The sequence below is a fragment of the Camellia sinensis genome, chromosome 9, assembly GCF_055761805.1.
Source record: "Camellia sinensis isolate YWXY chromosome 9, ASM5576180v1, whole genome shotgun sequence".
In the NCBI taxonomy this organism is placed as follows: domain Eukaryota; kingdom Viridiplantae; phylum Streptophyta; class Magnoliopsida; order Ericales; family Theaceae; genus Camellia; species Camellia sinensis.
The window spans coordinates 45,767,221-45,790,687 of NC_138969.1; the positions used below are offsets into that span (position 1 = coordinate 45,767,221).

The 23,467-nt window shown below is 37.1% G+C and overlaps 2 protein-coding genes across 19 annotated transcripts in view; both read right to left on the reverse strand.

Moving 5' to 3' along the window:
- Positions 1-23,467, reverse strand: part of LOC114285171 (allantoinase) — a 38,958-nt gene that overhangs the window by 9,433 nt on the left and 6,058 nt on the right. Inside the window, exons 4-11 of one of the 18 annotated variants that reach the window (XR_014340944.1) lie at positions 9,648-9,725; positions 9,312-9,388; positions 8,465-8,524; positions 7,874-8,018; positions 7,642-7,747; positions 5,220-5,489; positions 4,190-4,430; positions 3,375-3,495 (exon numbers count right to left, since the gene is read on the reverse strand). Coding sequence is in view for 2 of the 18 variants with exons in the window: in XM_082888537.1 (XP_082744663.1) it covers positions 7,890-8,018; positions 8,465-8,524; positions 9,312-9,388; positions 9,652-9,725 (340 nt within the window). In the remaining 16 variants the exon portion in view is untranslated. Of the gene's footprint in view, positions 1-3,374; positions 3,496-4,189; positions 4,431-5,219; positions 5,490-7,641; positions 7,748-7,873; positions 8,019-8,464; positions 8,525-9,311; positions 9,389-9,647; positions 9,726-23,467 lie in introns of those variants that run through there. The other 17 variants (XR_014340937.1, XR_014340936.1, XR_014340931.1 and 14 more) reach the window with 17 other exon arrangements.
- LOC145798571 (homeobox-leucine zipper protein ATHB-14-like) lies at positions 14,089-22,041 on the reverse strand. Its single transcript, XM_082886758.1, has 7 exons — positions 21,673-22,041; positions 20,701-20,790; positions 18,312-18,445; positions 16,525-16,684; positions 16,307-16,389; positions 15,923-16,215; positions 14,089-14,437 (listed from the first exon to the last, which is right to left on the reverse strand). Exons 1-6 carry the CDS (start codon positions 21,724-21,726, stop codon positions 16,188-16,190), a joined length of 549 nt encoding a protein of 182 aa, XP_082742884.1. The 5' UTR covers positions 21,727-22,041; the 3' UTR covers positions 14,089-14,437; positions 15,923-16,187.

The following is a 23,467-nucleotide window of genomic DNA, read 5'->3' on the forward strand; positions in this document are numbered from 1 at the left end:
ACTATAATGAGGTATTCTCACCTATTGTGAAGCACACGTCTATTCGTATCTTGCTAGCTTTGGTTGCACGGTTTGATCTCGAGCTCGCCCAACTCGATGTCAAAACTGCCTTCTTACATGGAGATCTTGAAGAGGAGATATATATGTCCTAACCAGATGGTTTCAAAGTTGCTGGAAAAGAGAATTGGGCCTGTAAGCTAAATAAATCGTTGTACGAGTTGAAGCAATCCCCAAGACAGTGGTACAAGCGATTTGATTGGTTCATGATAGAGAAAGAATACACAAGAAGTCAATTTGATCATTATGTATATTTCCGTAAGCTTTCTGATGGTTCCTTCATCTATTTGCACTTGTATGTAGATGATATGCTGATTGCATCCAAAAGCAAGTTAGAGATTGACAAACTCAAGACACAATTGGCAGAAGAGTTCGAAATGAAGGATCTTGGCGAAACAAAGAAAATTCTTGGCATTGGAGATCAAAAGAGATAGGAAGAAGCGCATGGTTTGTCTGACGCAAACCCAGTATTTGAAAAATGTGTTCGATAGATGTGGCATAAATGGAAAAACAAAAGCTGTGAGTACACCATTGGCCCCTCATTTCAAGCTTAGTGCTTCAATATCTCCACGCACAGAAGAAGAACAGAAGCATATGGCACAAGTTCCATATGCAAATGCAGTCGGTGCATTAATGTATGCTATGATTTGTACAAGGCCTGACATCTCACATGCTGTGAGTATGGTAAGCAGGTATATGCTTGATCTGAGGAAAGGTCACTGGCAGACAGTAAAATAGATCCTAAGGTATATACATGGCACGGTTAATCTGGGATTAAAGTTCAAGAAAGATAGCCGACTCCAATGTTTTTTAAGGCGAAAAGCGAACCAAGGCGACATGGTCTCCTAACGTCTAAGCGCGAGGCGATGAGGCGAGGCGAGGCGAGGCGAGGCGAGGCGAGCGCTTCATCGAATCAAGGCGACCAGAAAGGATATTTTTTTTAAATAAATGGTATAGACAAGAATATAAATATTTTCAAGAACCATCATGCAGTTATCATTCCAAATATTTTCAAGAAATTAAAGAACATATTTTAACAACATTAAAGAACATAAAGAAATTTAAATAGTTGAAATTAATTGAATTAATTGAATTAAAATAATTAATTGAATAACCAGGATATTTCAATTTTAACACAGAAAAAAATAATTAAATTAATTGAAAAAAAAATTAATTTTAAAATAATTGAATTAATTTTTGCGAATTAAAATTAATTTTAAAAAATAATTGAATTAATTTTAACACAGGGTTCGACAGTGTTCTTCAAGTCGAAGAACAAAAATGAACAAAGGAAGAACAGGGGGGAAGAAAGGGGGGGTCCGACAGTGAACAAAGAAGACCCAGGTGAAGTTGAAGGGAAGAAAGGAGAAAGGAAGAAGAAGAAGAAAGGAAGAAGAAGGAACTAACCTGTAATCGACTGGAACGACGTTTGAAGAAGGAAGAAGAAGACCCAGGTGAAGTCGACTTCGGTATGCCTTTCAATGTCGACGAACGAAGTCGATCTAGGGTTTGAACTTCTTATTTAGTAGAAAGCAATTATAAAACTAATTAACTTTGTCGATGAAGGGCCCAGATGATTCGAACGAAGTCGATGAAAGGCCCAGATGATTCCAACTGAAATCAGGCAAAAATCTGGTGAAGTGTCGCTTCGTTTCGCCTACCGCTTCATCGCCTAAGCCTCGCTTCAGGCGCTTCTCCATCGCCTCACCATTTCACCTCGCCTCAGTGTGAAGCGCTAAAATCTGGTGAAGCGCTAAAGCCTCGCCTCGCCTCGCCTCACCTCACTTAGCGCTTAGGTAAGCGCTTAGGCTCGCCTCTGATAACATCGGCGGCCGGCTCAGATAGAATTTGGTTGGATATATGGACTTAGATTATGCTGGTGACTTGGACAAATGCCGGTCAACAACAAGGTATTTATTTACACTTTCTAAAGGGCCAGTGAGTTGGAGGTCAACGCTTCAGTCAACGGTGGCTTTGTCTACTACAGAGACTGAGTACATGACAGTGACAGAAGCCTTTAAGGAAGATATTTGGCTACATGGCTTGATTGAGGACTTGGGTATTGTTCAGAAACATGTTGAAACAGTTAAAGTGTCATTTGTTTGGCAAAGAACCAGGTTCATTATTCCCGCACCAAACACATTGATGTTCATTTCCATTTCGTCTGAGAAATTGTGAATGAAAGGGATATTCTGCTTCAAAAGATTAGTACTGCAGATAATCCGGTCGATATGCTCACAAAAGTGATTTTTGGGATCAAGTTCCAACATTGTTTGGACTTGGTCAACATCTCAGAACTGAGTACCTTCGGGAGCATGGCAGTGTTGATTGATCACTATGTTGGATAGAGAATCTTCGCCAAGGTGGGGATTTGTTGAAGATTTGGCTCTGATTCACTTTGTCAACAATAGTTGCTGATTGAAGACAAATGAAGAAGCTAAAGATTTGGGCTAGAGATTCAGCCGAGCTACTCATGGTAGGGTAGTTGATCTTGTTGGTGGCTGCCATAAATGTTGTCAGTGGCTTGTTGAAGACTTTGGCTCTCCCATTGCATCTATAAATGGATAATGAATAGGAGGAGTGTGGTGTGGTGAAATTAGAAAATGTAAGCAAAGTGTAAGCAATTGAGTGAGTGAGTGTGAATTGAGTGAGGGTAGTGTCTCCTCCTCCGTTGTTGTAATTTTGTATTTCTCTCCATATAGTGAAATCCGCTGCTCGTGGACGTAGGCGATTTGCTAAACCGCGTAAATTTTTGTGTTCTTAGTTGTGTGCTTGTGTGTGATTGTTTTCTGCCTCCTAGGCACAACAAGAAGCTCACAAAACACAGCCTGATATACAATTAAAGTGGTACACAATATTCTAATTTTCACTTCCTTTTTATCTTATAATAACTAACATTTGAGAAATTTACTTGCACAGAATCCTTGCACAGAAAAAATCATAAAGCAACAAATATTAGGTGAATTCAACTTAGGGTGGGACCCACTCGTAGTCACTTATTAACTTTCATTGTCTTTGTTCTGTGACTCTTTTCGTTAAAAAAATTCCCTGCAAATAAACACAACTCATAACATTTTTCACACTTATTATGTACATTAGTGCTATTCACACTCTCCTTTTAACCTTTAATTTGGTTTATTAGACAGTTACGAACAATAAAGCCTTTTGTACTTCGTTAGGTACCTAAATTTTCCCTCCTTCAAAGCTTTACACTTGTCATTTTTTCATCTCTGACGAGGGGCAATTTTGTAAGTTACACAAAAATTACATACTAAGAGCAAAATGCAGAATGTATTGGGTGAAAAAGAGAGGGAAACCTGGAGGAAAAGGGGTACAGCAATTTTCACAAGCCTCTGCAATGACATTTGGATCATCAGAACAGACCAAGGACCCATCTCTAGCCATTCTCCATTGAAGTGGAATGCAACCATCACAATCCTTCAATAATTAGCAAAATGGTCAAGATTAAGCCTAGTAATTTTTCCCCCCAAGTCTAGCATTGTTGATGAATCACTCAACATTGGGAAAAATGCAGTATCCACAATTTATAAAGCATTTAGCATAGAATGAGAGCTTCGGAATAAATATTAGAATTTAAAAAACAAAAATATTATTAACACAAATAAATCACAGAATATGGGAGCATCAACACTCACATGCCTATGGGCCACACACAATAAGAGACCTATTGACATATGAGTATTTGTATTCCATTCTGTGATTTGTTTTTGTGCTGTTGATAACGTCATTATTGTAAAAATTAAGAATGAGGCTTTCCACCTATCTGGATAGGAGGAAACCTCCTCATGTACCCCAGTATATGGCGAGCGATTGATTAAGAATGAGGCTTTCCTCCTATCTCGATAGGAGCAAACCTCCTCATGTGGCCCAGTATGTGGCCAACGGCACATGGGTCATCTTAGACAATGCAACTTTAGGAGTTACAAGAAAGACTCGACCCTTTTAAAAATATCAAAAACTTCAACCAAATGCAATGAAACATTTCTTGAAGACATTTCATGAAGTAAGCAACTTTAAGCAAACTCACTGTAAATCATATCAAGAATACTACCATTGAGTGCAACCAAGAATACTACCATTGAGTGCAACTTTGAGTTGTGTTCAAACTCACCCTGGCTAAAAAAAGTGTGTGGGCTCAAACATCAAATAGAACAAAGGCAAATTTTCCTTGGAGGTCTCTGACAACTTGGTCAGGAGGATAGGGTGCACGATCTCTTAAGACTTTGTAAGCTTCGACCACTACCATGGCTTCTGTTGCTTGTCTTGAGAGACCTTAGTGACTACGCAAGTCACAAGTGTTCTCTAACATTCCAAGGAAAATGCAATACACATCGTCCACGACAACAATAGACCTAATACAAAAAATAGAAAACTTAATTTATGCAATGCTACAAACACACAGAAAAGTGCATAGAATGCAGTGTTTCATGTGCATTTTTATGTATTTTTTTCATTTACTAATAACAAAAGCAAGAACATTACTTTCCAAATTCCAATAGTAAAAATAGTGAATTTATTTATTTTTGTGTTTGTGTGTGTGTGAAGAGACATCATTCTGATCATATGCATCAATTTTGATTATCACTCATTTTCTTTTCTGATCACATTATTGACAACCAGGATTTACATTAGTATAGATCAATTCAGTTTCGAAATTCAAAAAGGACATTTATACATCTACACATTAAATTACTCGTAGAGAATGGGCTTACAGAGTATTGGGATTCTCTATCCCCAAAAAAATGTTTGTCCTTCTGTCACACGAATCTGTTTATGTTTTTATTTAAAAATTAATTAAAAATCGCATACTTATGATTCTGTAAATGCATAGGACAATGGTCGGAAAGCACCTTTTTTTAAGGACAAATGATCTTGTGCTGAAATAATAAGCAACATGTTCCAGTTCTCGACATAACTTGCATAGAAAAAAGTGTATATCACCCTTAATTTTTTTACCATTTTATATCATCTTATATTATCGGAATACATGACCATATTTATATGTTCTTTCTTTTCTTACTAATTGATTGTAAACAAAGAAATAATCATGAATAACCACATAAGCAGTGATACAGACCGATTAGATAGAAAATTAACCATGCATGACAGTTCAAATCATAGTTGGAGATCCAATCCAGTACCTTGGATGCAAAGGACAGTCATCCTCATGTGACAAAACCATGGAATTCCCATTTGGGAGGTTGAACAGCGTTGAATGAAGCCACCATGAACAGAAAATCTCTACAATCTTCTCCCCGGTTTTCGAATCCGGCATACCCTTCAAAGGAAGACTCAGCTCCTCTGGCGGTTTTCCAGTGGATTTCTCAAAAACTTCTAACATTTTGCAACAAACACTTCAACAGTTTTAGTACTGCCAACAATAAAACTGGTTTCTCGACATATATATTTCTCTGCAACAAATATAAACTAGGGTTGAAGACAAACAGCCCATGCTTATCCTTTGTATATAGTTAGAACAGAACAGAAAGCAAATGGGAGATGCCAAAGGGTTACGTGGCACCAAAGATGGTGATTATGCATGCATGAGGTGGTGCTAAGTGTAATATATGTTATTTTCGTCATGGGGTTGTGTAAATACAACCAAGAGAAATTTTGTACTGTATCTGGAACAGATTGCCAGTCATTTTGAGCTTTCCAAGAAATTGTCAATTGGGATTGATTTCAGGAAAGTGGTGGAACCTTGTCATGATAGGACTAAACTCTTCCTTGCATTTTTTTTTTTTTTTTTTTTTTTAACAGCAACTCTTCCTTGAATTGAACCCCCCACATATACATAACGTTTTTTAAACTTGGGTATGTAGATCATGCATGAAAAATAAATAAATCGATTCAAAAATTATACTTATATAATTATATTATATTTATCTTTAGAAAAATAAATGATCTAATTTCAAAATTCTGTTTGTCGTCTGATTTTTTTTAAAACAAATATAATAAAATTATGACTATGATTATTATTTTTTTTTCTTGAATAACCTACACAGATTGACCTAAAATTGAATAGATTGGATAATTGTAATGGGACCTATAATGAGCTCTATAGGTTTCGACAGTAAGATCCATTAGATTGGAGACAACCTGCCCTTTTTTTTTATTATTATCATTCTAACCTGAAATTTTAATTTTACCCTCATATCTAACCTCCCCAATCCCTTCCCAACCCCTCTTCCCCCCCAACCCATTGGCACCACCCCTAGCCCATCCCCACCTATTGACGCCACCCCCTAGCCCCTCTTTTCTCTCTCTCTCTCTCTCTCTCTCTCTCTCTCTCTCACACACACACACACACACACAATAGTTGGTAGTGTGACAAGGGAAAGGGGGAGGTTGGGTGGTGGTGGGAGAGGGTTGGGGAGGGGTAGAGCTAGGGAAGGATGGGGAGTGGCGACCAAAACTAGGGAGGGGTAAGGTGCGATGTCCGAAGCTAGGTGTGGTGCCAAAGCTGGGTAGTGACTGGGGTGGGGGATATGGTTAGGGTTTGAGAGGGTTAAGGTCAATTTTGGTATTAAGTGGAATGTCTAAACAAATTTTATAAAATTTTAAATTTGTCGGTAGGAATTTATAGAAGGGGTCCAAACTATTATGTGGGTGATATTAAGAGCACCCTTATATTATCTGTCAATTTATGATAATCTTGTAGGCTTTATGGAGGCCAACCTTGAGAATACATCAATCAGTACCGCCAGCTACAGATGATAAACAAACAACAGGATTACAATGTTTCAGGATCAATCAAACTGTAAGAGCATAATATTTACATCACAGCTTTTGATAAGTTAAAATTGCAGTCGAAGTTATATAAGCAGTTTCACGCTATTGATGAAATTCCCAAATTGCGAGTTCAGGGCAAGGATGATGATGATTTACGTTTTGCGGTTAAGCTACATTCCACATCCTTATCTTTCAAGGCCATTAGAATACTCAATTCATTTTAATGGAGCGTATACTCTTCATCCAAGAGCAACCTATGTCATTTGGTATCAGAGTCGATCATTTTGGTATCATAGTTGGTCACGGCACCTCAAAAGGAACCAAGAGGGAGAATGTGGAAGCCCGTACTAAAGTAAAGAGACACATTGTACAAAAAGCACATATTATGGCTAAAGATTCCCTAAATAGGGCAGGGCAGGCTGATTTTGTATGTTTTCTATGGTTTCTTTAAATATTTCTTCATTATAAGAAAAATAATAAAAAGTGGAGTCATAGTAGAGTTTTAAAAGCTTAAATGTCCATACTTCAATGGTCATGATTGTTTTGCTTTCCTTTTCTCATTACATTAAGCATGTAAGTAAACATCATTCAACCCAACTTCATTGATTATGGAGGATAGACGTGAGTGACAATGAACTCAGAATTGAGATGACAAATTAATCTTAGTAAGTTGTGATCTTTTTTAGAATGATTGAAAATCCTGCAGTGAAATTTTCTAGGTTTCATTTTTTTTATTTTTTGGCTCGGTTTTTGTAGGTTGCAATATGTACATTTCTCGCACATGCATCCAAATATACAACCTATCAACAGTAGGTCCATAGCCAAAATCACCTGATGGCTTGAAATGCCAGGTCAGATTAACAGATCAAAGTGATTGGTATTCTCTTACATTGCCCCCCAGACCCCCCCGCAATTGGTGAACCATCTTAACTGAAACCTAATTCATCAAAAAAAAAAAAAAAAAAGGTATGCAAAATGATCACAAAACAGGCATGTGAAAAGTCAAGACACTAATAAAGAGAATAAATATGTAAGCCAAATTCATAAGACAATTGAGAACTACCTACAAGTTCATCTCATTATCTTGCAAGGATGGGGACACCATAGGCAGCAAGAGCGTGCTTCCCTTCTTTGTAGACGAGGTTGCCTCTCACGAAAGTCGCCAAAACTTTTCCAGATAGTCTTGATCCCATGTCGGCTGAGATACTCTATGCAAAGACAAGTAGGAACATTTTCAAAAGGAAAGCGAGAAAAGGGAGAGAATCATCTTTATTGCCTATAGTAAAAATATAAAAACAAAAAAGCAATATTTCTTCATGTTGAAGTTTCGAGCCATTTATGCACGTAAATGTTTGATATTTTCTAAAGCCAAAATCACACCTAAGGTTGGAAAGAAGACGAGTTAGCCCATTAAGTAACTGAATAAGGTCTCCCAATCATCACATATTAACTCTTTTGGTCTCTAAGAGATTATTTCCGTTTAATTGCTTCCCCTTTTCTTTTTTCAGATAACAAAGAAGTGGTGAAGTCGTGGATAAATTTGGAAATGTATCGGTAAACATCAAAGATGTGGCAGCAAATAACACTGTAATTTATTTCATATGAAAAACAGATAAATCATTGTAATATGCAGTCTAAATAACACCAAACGCACCTTAATATGGCCAGCATTTGTCATGGGAAAGTCATTGATCCCCGAAGGACACATAAAGGACTACAGCAAAGAGCAAAAATCTCAGATTTAATACATAATTCTCCAACAACTTCAGGCAACAGTAATCAAAAAGCTAGGATGGCGTATAATAATGGAAAAAGGGTATGTACGCAATTGTGATGCATGGGAGAGAAAGGGGGGGGGGGGGGGGGGGGGGGACACATACACACATTATCAAAGAGAATTGGAAATCAATCCAATAAAATAAAATTAAAATTAAAATGTTTTCTGAGATACCAGGTGTTGAGCAACAATGTTTGAGAGTAACAGCAAGTAGTAACAGCAAGTTTTGCTACAATAAGAATATGAACTCAAAAACAATTTGGGAGCTTGCTTTTAGAGTGCTTAGTTGTCTCTGAAAGATTCAACCAAGACTGACTTTTGGTGCTACAATAATACAAAAGAATATAAACTCAGAATATAAACTAAGAACATAAACTTCTGTTCATACTTATCAAATTTAAAAATAAAAACTCTGAACAGACTTCTAAGTTTCTAACTACCTAATTAAAAAGTGAAGCTAAGTTCCTCAGAAGTTCACTTTTTGAGTGTTCAGTATTTTATGGAAGATCAAACCAAGTCTGATTTTTTAATTGTTCCAAATTTCTTTGTCAAAAATTCTCTTTAAGTGAGTTGAGATAAGATTATGATGATTATTGCAAGCTTACTATAATGATTTTAAAGAAGAAAATTGAAGAGTTAAACAGAAAGATATAAACGGGCTTTAACTTCAAGCAGAGCCTCCATGGTAAAAAAATGAAAAATTAATGGTGTTAACCATCCATACCTTGAGTTCAAAAGTTTCTTCGGAAGCTGTAGATGGAAAACTGTTAAGAGGCATGTCAACCAAAGTTGTTAACCCACCTGTATAAACAAAGTTAATTAAGTTCGTAGTTACATGTGCAGATAAAAGTTTGATTTACAAAGCCAACAACCAGATATAATTAGATATAACAAAGAATGAATTCTTATTTCTATATATAAGATAACCCAATAGGGTTAGGTATTTATGTAAATGAGACATGTACTCAAAAAGTTTTAAAGCATTAGCATCTGAGAAATCTATGAACTCTTCTCCTAAATATGATCGAAGCAAGACTAGATATAAAGAACCGAGATCTACAAACTAGCAGCAGCTGCTCTAGTCCCTGAAGGAAATCCTTCCCATTCTGTTCTTCCAGGATCATCAAGATATGCATGCCTGCCATAAAGGTAACTTGTGAATCTCATATCAAAGAGAATTTAAAACCCTCAAAAACTACTTGATCAATGAACCTAACTATATAAGTTTTTCAGCAAATACATGAATCAGATGTATGGAAAATCCAATATCATTTTTTAATCATCCATGACATGAGTAAACCCATAAAGATTATATCCCACCATTTAGGACCCAATACATAACTCAAGTACTAAAGCCCAGCATGGCTGAAGCCCCACGTAGCAACGAGAACCAATGACATCAAGACACATGGCAAGAGAAGGGCAAGCCACATAAGCAGACAAAGATCTGCAAAGTTATTGCCACTGCACATCGCCATTAATGAAGCCCCTTATAGCATTTGTTGCGATAACCCCTCTCCGTCGGGACAAAACGACTTTACCATGAACAAGGTAAGCTAGAGCATAGACTTTCGGCCAAGGTGACAGGTCGGAAGGGACAACGAAATGATTATGTTAAAATGTACCTACACCTACCACCACCTACTACCACACCTACTACACCTACCACCAATGTACCCTCACCTACTCCTCACCTACTACCCAAATCCTCTCCTATATAATAGGAATCCTTGTAATATCAATATCACAACACATCAACATATATCAATCAATAATACATATATTTTAACATGGTATCAGAGCAAGGTTAAACACTTAGTATTTTTCGCTTCACCGGCGGGCGGCAACCTCGCCTTGGCCGCCCGCCGGACCTCAACCTAGTCCGCCCGTTTTCTTTCTCTTTTTCTGTCTCTAAATTCCCAAGGAACCGTTACCAAACACCAATGGAGGCTCCGGAGATCTTCTTTGGCGGCTATTTTTCAGCCCCAGGAAACAAGGATTTCTCGCTGGAAAATTGTTTCTCCGATCACAAACCGTTTGGTAATAACCAATTCACCATTGACGACCTACTCGACTTCTCCAAAGACGCTCAAGTTATTATGAACGATGCTTTCTTCGACAATCTTCCCTGGAATTCTGCTGATTCTTCGACCGTCATGGTCGTTGATGGCTGCAACGCGTCGATTTTCGGCAACGAATCTTAGTTCTCCGTCAATTTTGTTCGCCGGAGTTTTACTGATGCTCAATTCTCTGGCGAATTCTGCGTTCCGTACGACGACGTGGCTGAGCTGGAATGGCTCTCGAACTTCGTGGACGACTCATTCTCTACCGACAATTTACAAAATCTCCGAAGCTCTCTCTCTCTCTCTCTAGCCCGAGACCAATATATCGAATCTGTCATCTCCGAACATAGAGGGAGAGAGAGAGAGAGAACAGTGTTTTGGTACCAAAGGCAAAGCGCGGTTTGCTACTCCAAATCTCATTTTTATCCTCGCACTTTAGAGAGAGAGTAGAGAGAGAATCTCAATCCATGTTTGAAGCCCTTTCTCTGATGTTCTCTCGACTTTGGAATGATTGAATCTGGAAAACCAACATTTTCCATGCATTTCTCGCCGATTCCGCAACCATGATCCCCTGACCAATCGCCGTTCGCTCGTGTTGTTGCCATCATGAAAGAGCTTTATCGACAAGACAATTATGAATCTCTCTGTCATATTTCCACTTTCAAACCCACCATCTTTTTTTTTTTTAATCAACCTTCTCCACTCATTTCTTTTATTATTATTTTCTACACACCCTTTACAACCACTCTCTTTACACCACCCACGTGATGCTGAGAGAGAGAGCCAGCAACAACTTTTTTCCATTACTACTTTGTTTATTTATTTATTTATTATTATTTTTTTTTATCTCTTCCTCCTTTTTCTTTTTAAAACCCATTCTTTTTATTATTATTATTATTATTATTTTATATTTTTTTTTTTTCTCTTTCATCCCACCGTTTCAGAACCCATTACAGTCTGTTCCCCACTCCCACCTTTATTATATTTTTATTCATCATTATATATTCATCATCCCCATGCTCCATTAAAAAAAAAAAAAAAAACAAAACAAAACAAAACAAAACAAAAAAAAAAAAAAAAAAAAAACCAAACATTTTACCACTTTACACAACACACATATTTTATTCATGTTGGGGCTCACCCCGATCACCATTTTACACACCAAAAAAAAAAAAAAAAAACAACAACAAGAAAAACAACAAAAAAACAACAACACAACAACGGCTTTGTTTTCTTTCTGCAGACGGCCACACACCGACATCCCTTCTCTACTCTGCCGCCGGTCTCTTCTTCTTGCCTCCGTCCTGGGCGGCCCTTGACGGTGCTGCCTCTGTGTTTTCCACGCCGCCGAGCACGTTCACTCCCCCATACTCCTCCACTACAGCATATGGCGGACTTCCAAATCGGAACATCACGGTGGCTTTCCGCTTCAGCTCCTTGTTTTCTGCTTTCAGCACACTTATCTCTGCTCGCGCATCCTTATACATGCGTTGGAGCAGAGCCAGCTGAGAGTTTAACTGCTGCACCTCATTTGCCCTACTCTGCAGCCGGTTCGACAAGTTTGTAACCGCAGTCATGGTTTCCACACATGACTTTAATGTATACTGATTGGCTTCCACATCCGACTGCACTGCCATTCTTTGCTCCACAGACCGCATCGGAAAGTTCAGCGGAGTAAACTCCGGGGCACTCGGTTGAGGTTCCAGTGCCACCGCTCCAGTTCTCTCTCTTGTTGACTCGTTGAGGTCGGGAAAGAGGGTGAGCAGTCCACGGGAAGACGAAGCCATTTTCTGGGCAACAAAGTGTTACAGACTATCTCTCTCAGCACAAGGAACTCTCTTTCTCAGCAACACGAAGGATTTTTCAGAGGTTTCTCTCAGTTTTTTCTCTGCCTCAGCCTCTGCCTTCATCTTGGTTATATAGCCAAGGCAGCCACGCGTATCGCGCGCCACTTCGCCAGACGACAAACGGGCGTGCCAGCCAAGGCACTCACGTGCCTCGCCATCATGTCCGGCACATCTTTTTATGGATTGGGCACGCTTTTTGATGGCACGCCTTTTGATAGATTGGGCACACCTTTTGAGGGTGCGACTTTTTAGGGGTCCGACAAGACTCTGTAAACTGTCCCGACATTGATTCCGGTTAGCTCCTTTATGGGTCCGACAAGACTCTGTAAACTGTCCCGACATTAATTTCGGTTAGCTCCTTTATGGGTCCGACAAGACTCTGTAAACTGTCCCGACATTGATTCCGGTTAGTTTCTACAAGGGTCCGACAAGACTCTGTAAACTGTCCCGACATTGATTCCAGTTAGTTTCTACAAGGGTCCAGCAAGACTCCGTAAACTGTCACAACAACTGTCACAACAGTGTCTGCTACAACGGTCCGACATGACCCCATAAACTGTCTTCTACATGGTTATGACACCCCCATACAGTGTCCTCTACAACGTTATGACACCACCATCCAGTGTCTTCACCAATGGTCTGACACGACCATACAGTGTCTCTTATCCTCTTTTATTTTTATGTATTTTCTTGTTTTGTAACTCTCTCCAAACTCAAGTTGGTTAGTTCCTATCCTCCTTGAGTTTGCGGGGGGCTGTTAAAATGTATCTACACCTACCACCACCTACTACCACACCTACTACACCTACCACCAATGTACCCTCACCTACTCCTCACCTACTACCCAAATCCTCTCCTATATAATAGGAATCCTTGTAATATCAATATCACAACACATCAACATATATCAATCAATAATACATATATTTTAACAGATTACTAGAGGATATAAGCAGACGTCGAAGACGGGAAGAATTTTCTATCTCTAATCCAACTCACTACAACAAAAAACACATTTGGCGACCCACAAATTTCGTCGCCAAAAGTACTAATTCCGTCGCCAAACGAATCGGCGACAAAATATACAACTTGTCGCCAAAGCCCTGTCACTAAAAGTATTGGCGACGAAATCAGAAATTGTCACCGTATGTAGACATTTAGCGACAAGCAAAATTGGTCGCCAAAAATCATATATTTTGTCGCTATAAAATTACAATTTGTTGCTAAAAGGTTAAAATTTGGATAGGCTATGTACTTTTAGCGACAAATAAATGCGTCGCCAAAAGTACTATTTAACGACAAAATTAATTTGGTCGCTAAAAATCACGTTTTTAGCGACGAGTAAGTTTTGGTTGCTAAATGTTCCTGGAATAACCACTAACTTTTAGCGACAAAAACAATATGTTGTCGCCAAATATATTAACAATGACAAAAACACCACCTGTTACTAAAAATTCACTACACAAATTTTGATTTTAATAATTTTCCTGTTCAAAATAATCCAAAACACCTATTTTCCTGTGCACAATATATAAACAAATGTAATATAAATAATAATGCACCTGTGCAAGACATTCATTCTAATTCAAAATTAATAGCTATGAAAAATCCCAATAAACATAATTACAATTCTCTGACAATCTAAAACATGCATACCAAAGTACTTACAAACTACTAATATCAAACCCATAAATACATTACCAAATCCTATGTCAAAATATTTTCAAAATTACAACCAAATATTTTGATGTTAAACATCTAACCAACAAGTTATTTACTAAAATCCTATGTCAAAATATTTGCAAAAACACAACACCAAATATTTTGATGCTAAACATTTAATCCATAAATCATTTACCAAAATCCTATGTCAAAATATTTCCAAAAACACAAAATCAAATCTTCTGATGCAGCCCAAACTATTTTCCACCATTGTCAATCTGTCACATGAAAAAAGAAAAAACAATATTAGATTGACAAAAAAAAAAAACTCGATATGAACTTCACAATTTTGATTTTAATTTTGTAACGGGAAGTCCAATCGGGTGCTGTTTGCTCATACAACTCTATTTAGGCTTGAACAAGCTACCCGTGCCAAGTTTCGATAGTTTCAGTGGTCATTTTGCAATTTTGGCCCCCGAACGGGCCTTTTAAGTCTTGTGTTTTACATTTTTTCTTCTAATTTTCTAACCGGAAATCCAATCGAGGTCCCGTTTGTTCCTACAAGTCTATTTAGGTTTGAACAAGCTGTCCGTGCCAAGTTTTGGTGGTTTTGGTTGTCATTTCGTAATTTCGGCTCCTGAACGAGCCTTTTAAGTTTTGTGTATTACAAATTTTCCTTCTAATTTTCTAACCGAAGATCCAATAGAGGTCCTGTTTGTTCCTACAAGTTTATTTAGGCTTGAAAAGGCTATCTGTGCCAAGTTGGGTGGTTTCGGTGGTCATTTTGAAATTTCGGCCCCCGAACGGGCCTTTTAAGTCTTGTGTTTTACATTTTTCCTTCTAATTTTTTAACCGAAAGTCCAATCGATGTCCCGTTTGTTTCTACAAGTCTATTTAGGCTTGAACAAGCTGTCCGTGTCAAGTTTCGGTGGTTTCGGTGGTCATTTCGCAATTTCAACCCCCGAACGGGCCTTTTAAGTCTTGTATTTTACAATTTTCCTTCTAACTTTCTAACCGGAGATCCAATTGAGGTCCCGTTTGTTCCTACAAGTCTATTTAGGCTTGAACAAGCTGTCCGTGCCAAGTTTCGGTGGTTTCGGTAGTCATTTCGAAATTTCGGCTCCCGAACGGGCCTTTTAAGTCTTGTGTTTTACATTTTTCCTTCTAATTTTTTAACCGGAAATCCAATCTAGGTCCCGTTTGTTCCTACAAGTCTATTTAGGCTTGAAAAATCCATCCATGCCAAGTTTTGGTGGTTCCGGTGGTCATTTCGCAATTTCGACCCCCGAACGGGCCTTTTAAGTCTTGTGTTTTACAATTTTCCTTCTAATTTTCTAACCGGAGATCCAATCGAGGTCCCGTTTGTTCCTACAAGTCTATTTAAGCTTGAACAAGCTGTCTGTGCCAAGTTTCGGTGGTTTCGGTGGTCATTTCACAATTTTGGCCCCCGAACGGGCCTTTTAAGTCTTGTGTTTTACAATTTTCCTTCTAATTTTCTAACCGGAGATCCAATAGAGGTCCCGTTTTTTCCTACAAGTCTATTTAGGCTTGAACAAGCTGCCTGTGCCAAGTTTCGGTGGTTTCGATGGTCATTTTGCAATTTTGGCCCCCTAACGGGCCTTTTAAGTCTTGTGTTTTACAATTTTTTTTTCTAATTTTCTAACTGGAGATCCAATCAAGGTCCCGTTTGTTAAACACAACCAGAAATATTAAATGAAATGCTTGTAGTGATTTGAAAAGTAAATTATGAAAAATATACTTACAAAAGTGTTTGTTAATAAGATTCCTCTGATGTAATTTGTTCTTGCTGGACCTTGGACAAATTCTTCAATGACTCTAGTTCTTTTTGTAGGCTTGAAACCACCTCAGTATGTGCTTGTGCAGTAACAGAAGATCTAGATGATGATGGTTTTGGACTAACTCCAAAGCCTTTTTAGTATCCCGATTTCTTTCCAAGAATCTCGATTGACAGCTGCTCTTGAGTTAAAGGTATTGCCCCAGGCTCTAAAGACTCTTCATGTCGCTTTTTCAAAGCTTCCTGTCAATTTGTAAACAACTTCAAAAGAAACAATAAAACAAATTTTTAAATGAGATCGTTATTATTCATGTAGTAAATATAATACACAATGTTAAGAAACAAGACTTACTTGCAAGAGAAACATGTCACTCTAGGCATTATTGCATCTTCAGGATAATGGCCAACACCTTCCAACTTAATGACCTCCAATAACTAATAAGGACAAATAGAGATGTATAATTAATGTCAACAATTGAAGAAAACCATTACAATTCAACAGGTCAATTTGAATTAAAAAAGATCAACCTTATAGTGATTTCAGCAGTAAATCAAGAATAAATAACTTACCTCTTCGTGCTCAATAGTATGAGCTAGTGGAAGAATTACTTGGCCCCCAAAACTTCCAGCTCGAGCCCTTGGTAAAATACAGGGACCAACTTTGACAGCTGCAGCTAAATAAGCATCAATACTGTTGTCTGCCCATTCTGACCTGTGCTCCCGCAAGAACCTAAGAAGTATTGCAGGGGGCACATTCTGAAAGAAAGGACAATGTAGAGAAGAAAAAGAAATGCTAAACTTGAAATGAGAAGATGAATCCAAATGACAAGTAGGAGTGTGAGAAAGCATACATTAATAGACCACAGTATGACAATAATCTGAAATTTACTTCACTTACTAAGATGCTTCCATCATTAATTAAATCCTGAAAGTTATGTGGGAAAAAAAAAAAAAAGGAGCCACATAAAAATAAACATAATATTTGTAGATATTATACAAATGTGTGATAGCAGCGTGACAAAATTTTTGCACACTCAAGGGAAACCTAATAACAATCATTGGCATTATTGTGGAACAGATCAAGCAATTTAACCATTGCTTACAGCATACCACTCTGGATATGTCTGATCATTTCCTGAAAACCAAAGATTAAAGTAGTGCAGCAAAACTCCTATGCTGCAGAGACACAGAAACTAGTCACTTAAACATCCTGATGTACCTGCACTGTATGTTTGAAACTACGAGATGTAGAAAGCACATGCCAAAGATGAGATGAATAAAGTGGAATGTTGAAAAGAAAAAAATTCTGGGCTCTCTAGTGGTTGTATGGTATCAAACCATCTAGAGGCTCCTGATCATATAGACATGGGAATAGTGATAACCTATTTCCAGCAGTTGAACTTAACTTTAACTAGCAGGATTGGGTGCAAGTGTGTAGTGTTTGTGAGTCGGTGACACACAAGGTAGATATCAAGTCTAACCAAGCTAGTTCATTAGTTTAATCCCTTATTCATTTCTTTTTCCAGAAGGTGTCATCTATATACTATTATATTTTTACTAATGCAAATTACCACTGCTGAATACAATACACTACCACTGCTGAATTTGTTCTGCACAATTCCTTGTTGGCTTTAAAGTTTAAACTACCTGCCAACTTTTCTCTTTGGGTTGGTATCTCAAGGGGGCATGGGCAGTTTTACAACTGAATGGAAGCTAAATCAACTGATTGGTAAACTAATCAAACTCATAGTAATGAAAACAAACATCTATGCTGTGTTTGAGCTATGCACAGTTTGGCTGATTGACAAAGAGGCAGAATCAGCCTCATACAAGCTGAGCCCTAGCATACACACCAAAAACAAAAGCTGCATAACAAGTTGACAGCATTTGTCATCCTGGGATAATTTAACAATCTATGCATGAGAAACATAATCAACGAATGAAGTACTCCACAATTTTTTTAATAATGTTTTCCCATGGACTATTCAGATAAATGAAACACTTCCAGTACTAATACCCATGTTCTGCCATTTGTCCTGATCATGTAAATAGGCATGGAACTAGTAAATAGCATGCTGGTATAAATGAAAATCATTCAATAGAAAACATGAGCAAACTAATGATAATTCCTGTTTCAATAAAAAAAGACAAGAAACACAGAAATTACATGGATTAGCAGCTGCAACTAAAAACATTCATATACTGGTAAAAGAAACAGACAGAATCAGATGCAAATAAAACCATCATCATAGCAGCAAATGAAGCATCATCTTTAATATGTTAAAGAAAACTTGCACAAGCATCATCTTTACCACACAAGATGATTAATAATCCACTAACTACAAACTGAAATCCACCTAAAAAGGGCCCACAGCATAATGGGTCGTGTGAGGAAATATGGACCGAGAAAGGGCCCACAGCAGAACCTCGCAATCAGCCCAATATCACTTCCAGTGCCCGGTCCACCAGCACTCTGCAAACAGAAATGGGTCTAGGCCCAAAAAGAAAAAGCTAAAAATAAGGTTACATATCTTTCAATGTACTTAACCAGATATTTTTCAAGATAATACAAGAAGAAAATGGAAATTTGAATTACAAGCTACAATGACCATATATGGTTTTTATGAATGGTCTACTACTCAATGTGAGTTTAAAATTTTCTTCAACAAGATTGTTAAGAATGAATTTTGCCAAGATTGAACTCACTTTAAGAATGGTTAATTAATCCAATGCTATTCACGCAAACAATTGTGCAGGACTCATAGGGAATTTCAGATCAGTTGTTGTCAAGAGTTCATTATTTGAGACTCCTTAGCTTCCCTTTGCCAACATACTTCCGAATGCCATAGATACTAAAAATGCAACTGCATTCCCCACTTGTATATACCTACAAATTAGATGGAAATAGACAAATATTAGACACCAAGGAAACAATTTAGAGTGCTGCTATTTGCCTCAGACCTTTTTTCTTTTGGACCCTCATCTTTTAATATTGATAATTATTTGTTTATTCACCAAAAGGGTCGGTCAAGTCTTAAAAAAAAAATAAAAAAATAAAAAAATAAAATGCAAAACGACGTAGTTCGACTTCTAATTTATTAACTCCAAACTAACAAAATTTAGAATGGCTCAAGAATTTATAGAACTTACTGATCAAAGATCAAGTTCAGAAGCTTCCTGGGTAATCAATATATTGGGGTAAAATTGAAACAAGTATTTGTGTACACTACGTGAGCTTTTACAACACAAGCACTATTTGAAGTTATCCCATGTTGAATATACAAATTACTTTTAGTGCCATAATGCTATGATGATTACATCTATGTACCATGTTTTGTTTAGAATTTTGTGTGACACCACTCTATTAATTTAATAGATCTCATCAATCATGTCTGTTGCTAATTCAAAGGAAGTTTGGCTGACCCTTAGTGGGGGCACTTTATTGCTTTGAGGATTTGAGAGAAAAACTAATTAAAAACTATACAGAATTATCTGAGAATGATGATCCATTTTATGTACATTGCATTGCTTATTTTAATAGATCTCATCAATCATGTCCATTGCATTGCTTATTTGAATTATCTGAGAATGATGATCCGTTTTAGAAGATGGTGTTTTGTGTAGTTGATGCTGGTTTACTATTTACTTGGGTGACATTTGTTCTTTATTGAGAATATGATTGATAATTTAGTCAAACCTTTGGCAATTAAATTGTGCAAATGTTCATGAACAACTGTTGTTTTCTTGTCTTTTCGTGCATATTTCTTCTACAAGGCATCTCATGACATGGATACACGATTTGGGATTAACAAAGAGCAAAGCGATTCTACTACTAAAGCATGGCTTGAGAAGATGAAAACCCTATTTATCAGAAAGGGTTGTGGATTCTCCTCACGGAGTGTTATTACAGGTGATGCATATAAAGGAGTCAATAAGATTGGACTACCTTTTGAAATTGCTCAACGGATAACATTTGAGGAGAGAGTTACTCAATATAACATGCAGTATCTGCAGAAGCTGGTTGATGAAAAGTTGTGTTTAACCTATAGGGATGGTTTGTCAACCTACTCGCTGAGGGAAGGTTCAAAGGGGCATACTTTTTTAAGACCTGGTCAAGTGGTACATCGACGGATAATGGATGGGGATATTGTTTTCATCAATAGACCTCCGACAACGCATAAGCATTCCCTGCAAGCTTTGTCGGTTTATGTTCACGATGACCATACAGTCAAGATCAACCCTCTTATATGTGGGCCACTTAGTGCTGATTTTGATGGTGATTGTGTCCATATATTTTATCCTCAATCCCTTGCTGCAAAATCAGAGGTTTTGGAACTGTTCTCTGTAGAGAAACAGTTGCTTAGTTCTCATAGTGCAACTAACGAATGTATTTTGGACTCTTTTTAACTCTAAAATTAGACAATAACCATACAGAGGGAAACATAAAACTTAAACCTTCATCTCCGCAATACAGAGTAAACTCATTCCCCGTGTAGTGTACACAACCAAAGACCAACAAGAAAATAATAAAACAAAAATAACATGTGATTTTTGGCAACGCAAAATATACATATTAGCCATAATGAGATACACAAAACTTTTGTGACTAATAAACACACACAAATTTCATCAACAAAATTGTTAGTTATATTCTAACACAAGCACAAATCACTAGTCCCACATAAATCAACTTATAAGAATCTTCTTCTAACAAGAAAACTATTATTTATATATATGTGTACGTACCTTATCGGGATGAAGATAGACTTTGTCTCTGAAGAGAAGAACAACACTGGCCTCATCAAGAACACGGGTGAAAGCAGCGACTGAGTGTTCCTGAAAATCAAATAATTGTAGTATTTCAAATAATTCATGTACAATTACAGACTCTCACTGAAAACACTATAACTGAAATACATGGAGTGACAAATACTAAAAAATGATTAATTAAAGATCCTAAATTTACTATATATACATACTTCCACAACTTCAATTTGTAGATAAACACAAAAAACAAACCCACCAAGAAAACTAAATTATATTCTCCTAAATTGTATTTGAGTCCAAAATTCTCCTAAATTATATTCTCAAAGATCCAAAAGTCAAAAAAAAAAATGGATCTAATAAACAAAATCACAGTAGGCCATCATTGATGCATTTTATCGAACATTTGACAGACAAGAAAAATGGGATTTGAACTCTAATGAGAGAAACCAAACATCACAACAACACCCCTAAAAAAAATTCTAAAAAGGCACTTGGCAAGAAAAAAAATTCAATTAGGGCATAGAAATTGCAATTTATAGGGCAAAGAGAGACAAGCACAATTTGCCAACAGAAAAAATAAGAAGCTGAAGAAGGGGGGAGAGAGAAAGAGAGAGTCCCCCCCTCCGGCGACCCTTACCCTACGGCCACGCCTAACAAACCCACGGCCACGCCCCTCCTTGCCTCATCTACGCCAAACACCTCTACCGCTCTCGCCATTCGCTACCTAGCTCATGCTTGACAATCGTTTGAGTATGCTATTTGGACTCTTGAAGTCTACTATTTGGATGTTGAATGAGAAGAGAAGAGAATAGATGAGTGCATACCGTTGATTGACAACTAGACTTATTAAATTTAATAAGGTTATATAGTTTCAAGATCATAGGTGTAGAAACTAAAATGACTAACTTGATAAATAAATTTAAAATGCCCTAAAATATAGTCAAAGCTTACTTGATGTAGTAATTGCCCCCAACGAATGATTGCAGCTTTTTTATCTCTTCGCATTAGCCAATAACCTATAACATTTGAATTGTAAATCAAAGTTTAAATTAAATTGCACTGTACATGAAATTAACGGAGAGTGGACATGAAATGAATGTTATATGATGAAATTATTAAAAGGGTCACCGATACACAAAATATCTATAATTTTTTGGGCAATGAATAGTTGTAACTTGTAAGAATATTCAACACAAAACTGTGGTCCACCCTCATGACACACCACTTGAATAAAAATACAAAAAAAATGCAAGTTCCCTGGTTCATTCACATACCCAACAAAACAAAACAAGAGTCATATTTTGCATACTCCATCTAAACCAATGGCAAAGATGATCTTAGCCAATGCTCTTGAATATCCCATTAACATATGCTTCTTAATGCCATGTCATGCTGTGTGCTCACAATCGATGGGCCTCATCGACACACTGACAGCGGTGGCAAATATTAATCCAAACAATATTTTTTCACTTTTTAACAATGAAAAATATTTTTCACCCAAACAAATTCTTTTTCATTGACTATAAAAAATATATTTTTTTGTTAACTTTTGTTTTCCTTCATAAAAAACTATAGAAAATACAGAAAATAAAAAATAACTTTCACTTAAACAAACGAGCTTAAGTTTGATCTCTGTTTTCTTGGTAACATCCATTTACCTTTTTGCCTTCTAATGCTATATAATACATCACCAAGAAATAAAAAAAATAAAAAATAAAAAAGAACAGAGACAGAGACAGACACCAAAATTTTCACAGCTCCAAAATCAATCACAAGAACAGAGATTATCACAGCTCCAAAATCAATCACAAGAACAGAGAAGACACCATAAATTCTCTATAAAGTCTTATATAAACCATCCTTGCATCTCTTGAAAAAGCTCTAGATTTTGTTTCTTACAAAAATCAGTCCAAAAATTCCGAACATACCAGTCCCGAAAATTAGTTTCAAAATCAGTCCAAAAATTAGAATAGATCAATCCCGAAAATCACAATATCAGTCCGAAACTCACAAAATTAGTCCGAAACTTTCACAGTGTGAGTGAGTGAGAGTGAGAGGGAGAGGGAGAGGGAAAGAGAGACGAAGAAGAGGGAGAGAAAAATACCTGTTTGTGCCGCTGCAGATTCGGAACTGAGAAGATGAAGAAGTCTCCTTTTAGGTCACTTTTGTTTATTCACTTAAAAGTCATTTAAAAAAAAAAAAAAAAGACAGATTCGAAACTCTCACAGTGTGAGTGAGTGAGAGTGAGAGGGAGAGGGAGAGGGAGAGGGAAAATGAGAGGGAGAGGGAAAGAGAGACGAAGAAGAGGGAGAGAAAAATACCTGTTTGCTGCCTCTGTTTGTGCCGCTGCAGATTCTGAAATGAGAAGATGAAGAAATCTCTTTTAGGTCAGTTTTGTTTATTCACTTAAAAAAAAAAAAAAAAAAAGATTCAAAACGACGTCGTTTTGATAATAAATTTATTGGCGACGAAAATAATTTTGTTGCCATAAATAGCACTCACCTTTCAGCGACTAGTTTAATTCTGTCGCCAAAAAGTCGAAAATTGGCGACAAACAGTTTCGTCGCCATATATTAATTTCGTCGCCAAAACGTTTTTAGCGCTCCCGCGCGAAAAATTAAATTCGCGCCAACCATTTTTCGCGACGAATTGAAATATTTGTTGCTAATGGTGTATTTTTTGGCGACCAACACGTATATTGTCGCTAAAAAAATACAATTGGCAACCAAATTCAATTTTGTTGCTA

Bases quoted from the DNA above. Each gene is read 5' to 3' on its own strand.
- LOC145798571 (XM_082886758.1), bottom strand. From the start codon at position 21,726: ATGCGAAGAGATAAAAAAGCTGCAATCATTCGTTGGGGGCAATTACTA. The intron at 16,685-18,311 runs GTGGATTTCAGT...AATACTTCTTAG, and splicing joins ATGCTGTGGGCCCTTTTTAG to GTTCTTGCGGGAGCACAGGT. The intron at 16,216-16,306 runs GTAAGTCTTGTT...TTTCTTTTGAAG, and splicing joins GTGACATGTTTCTCTTGCAA to TTGTTTACAAATTGACAGGA.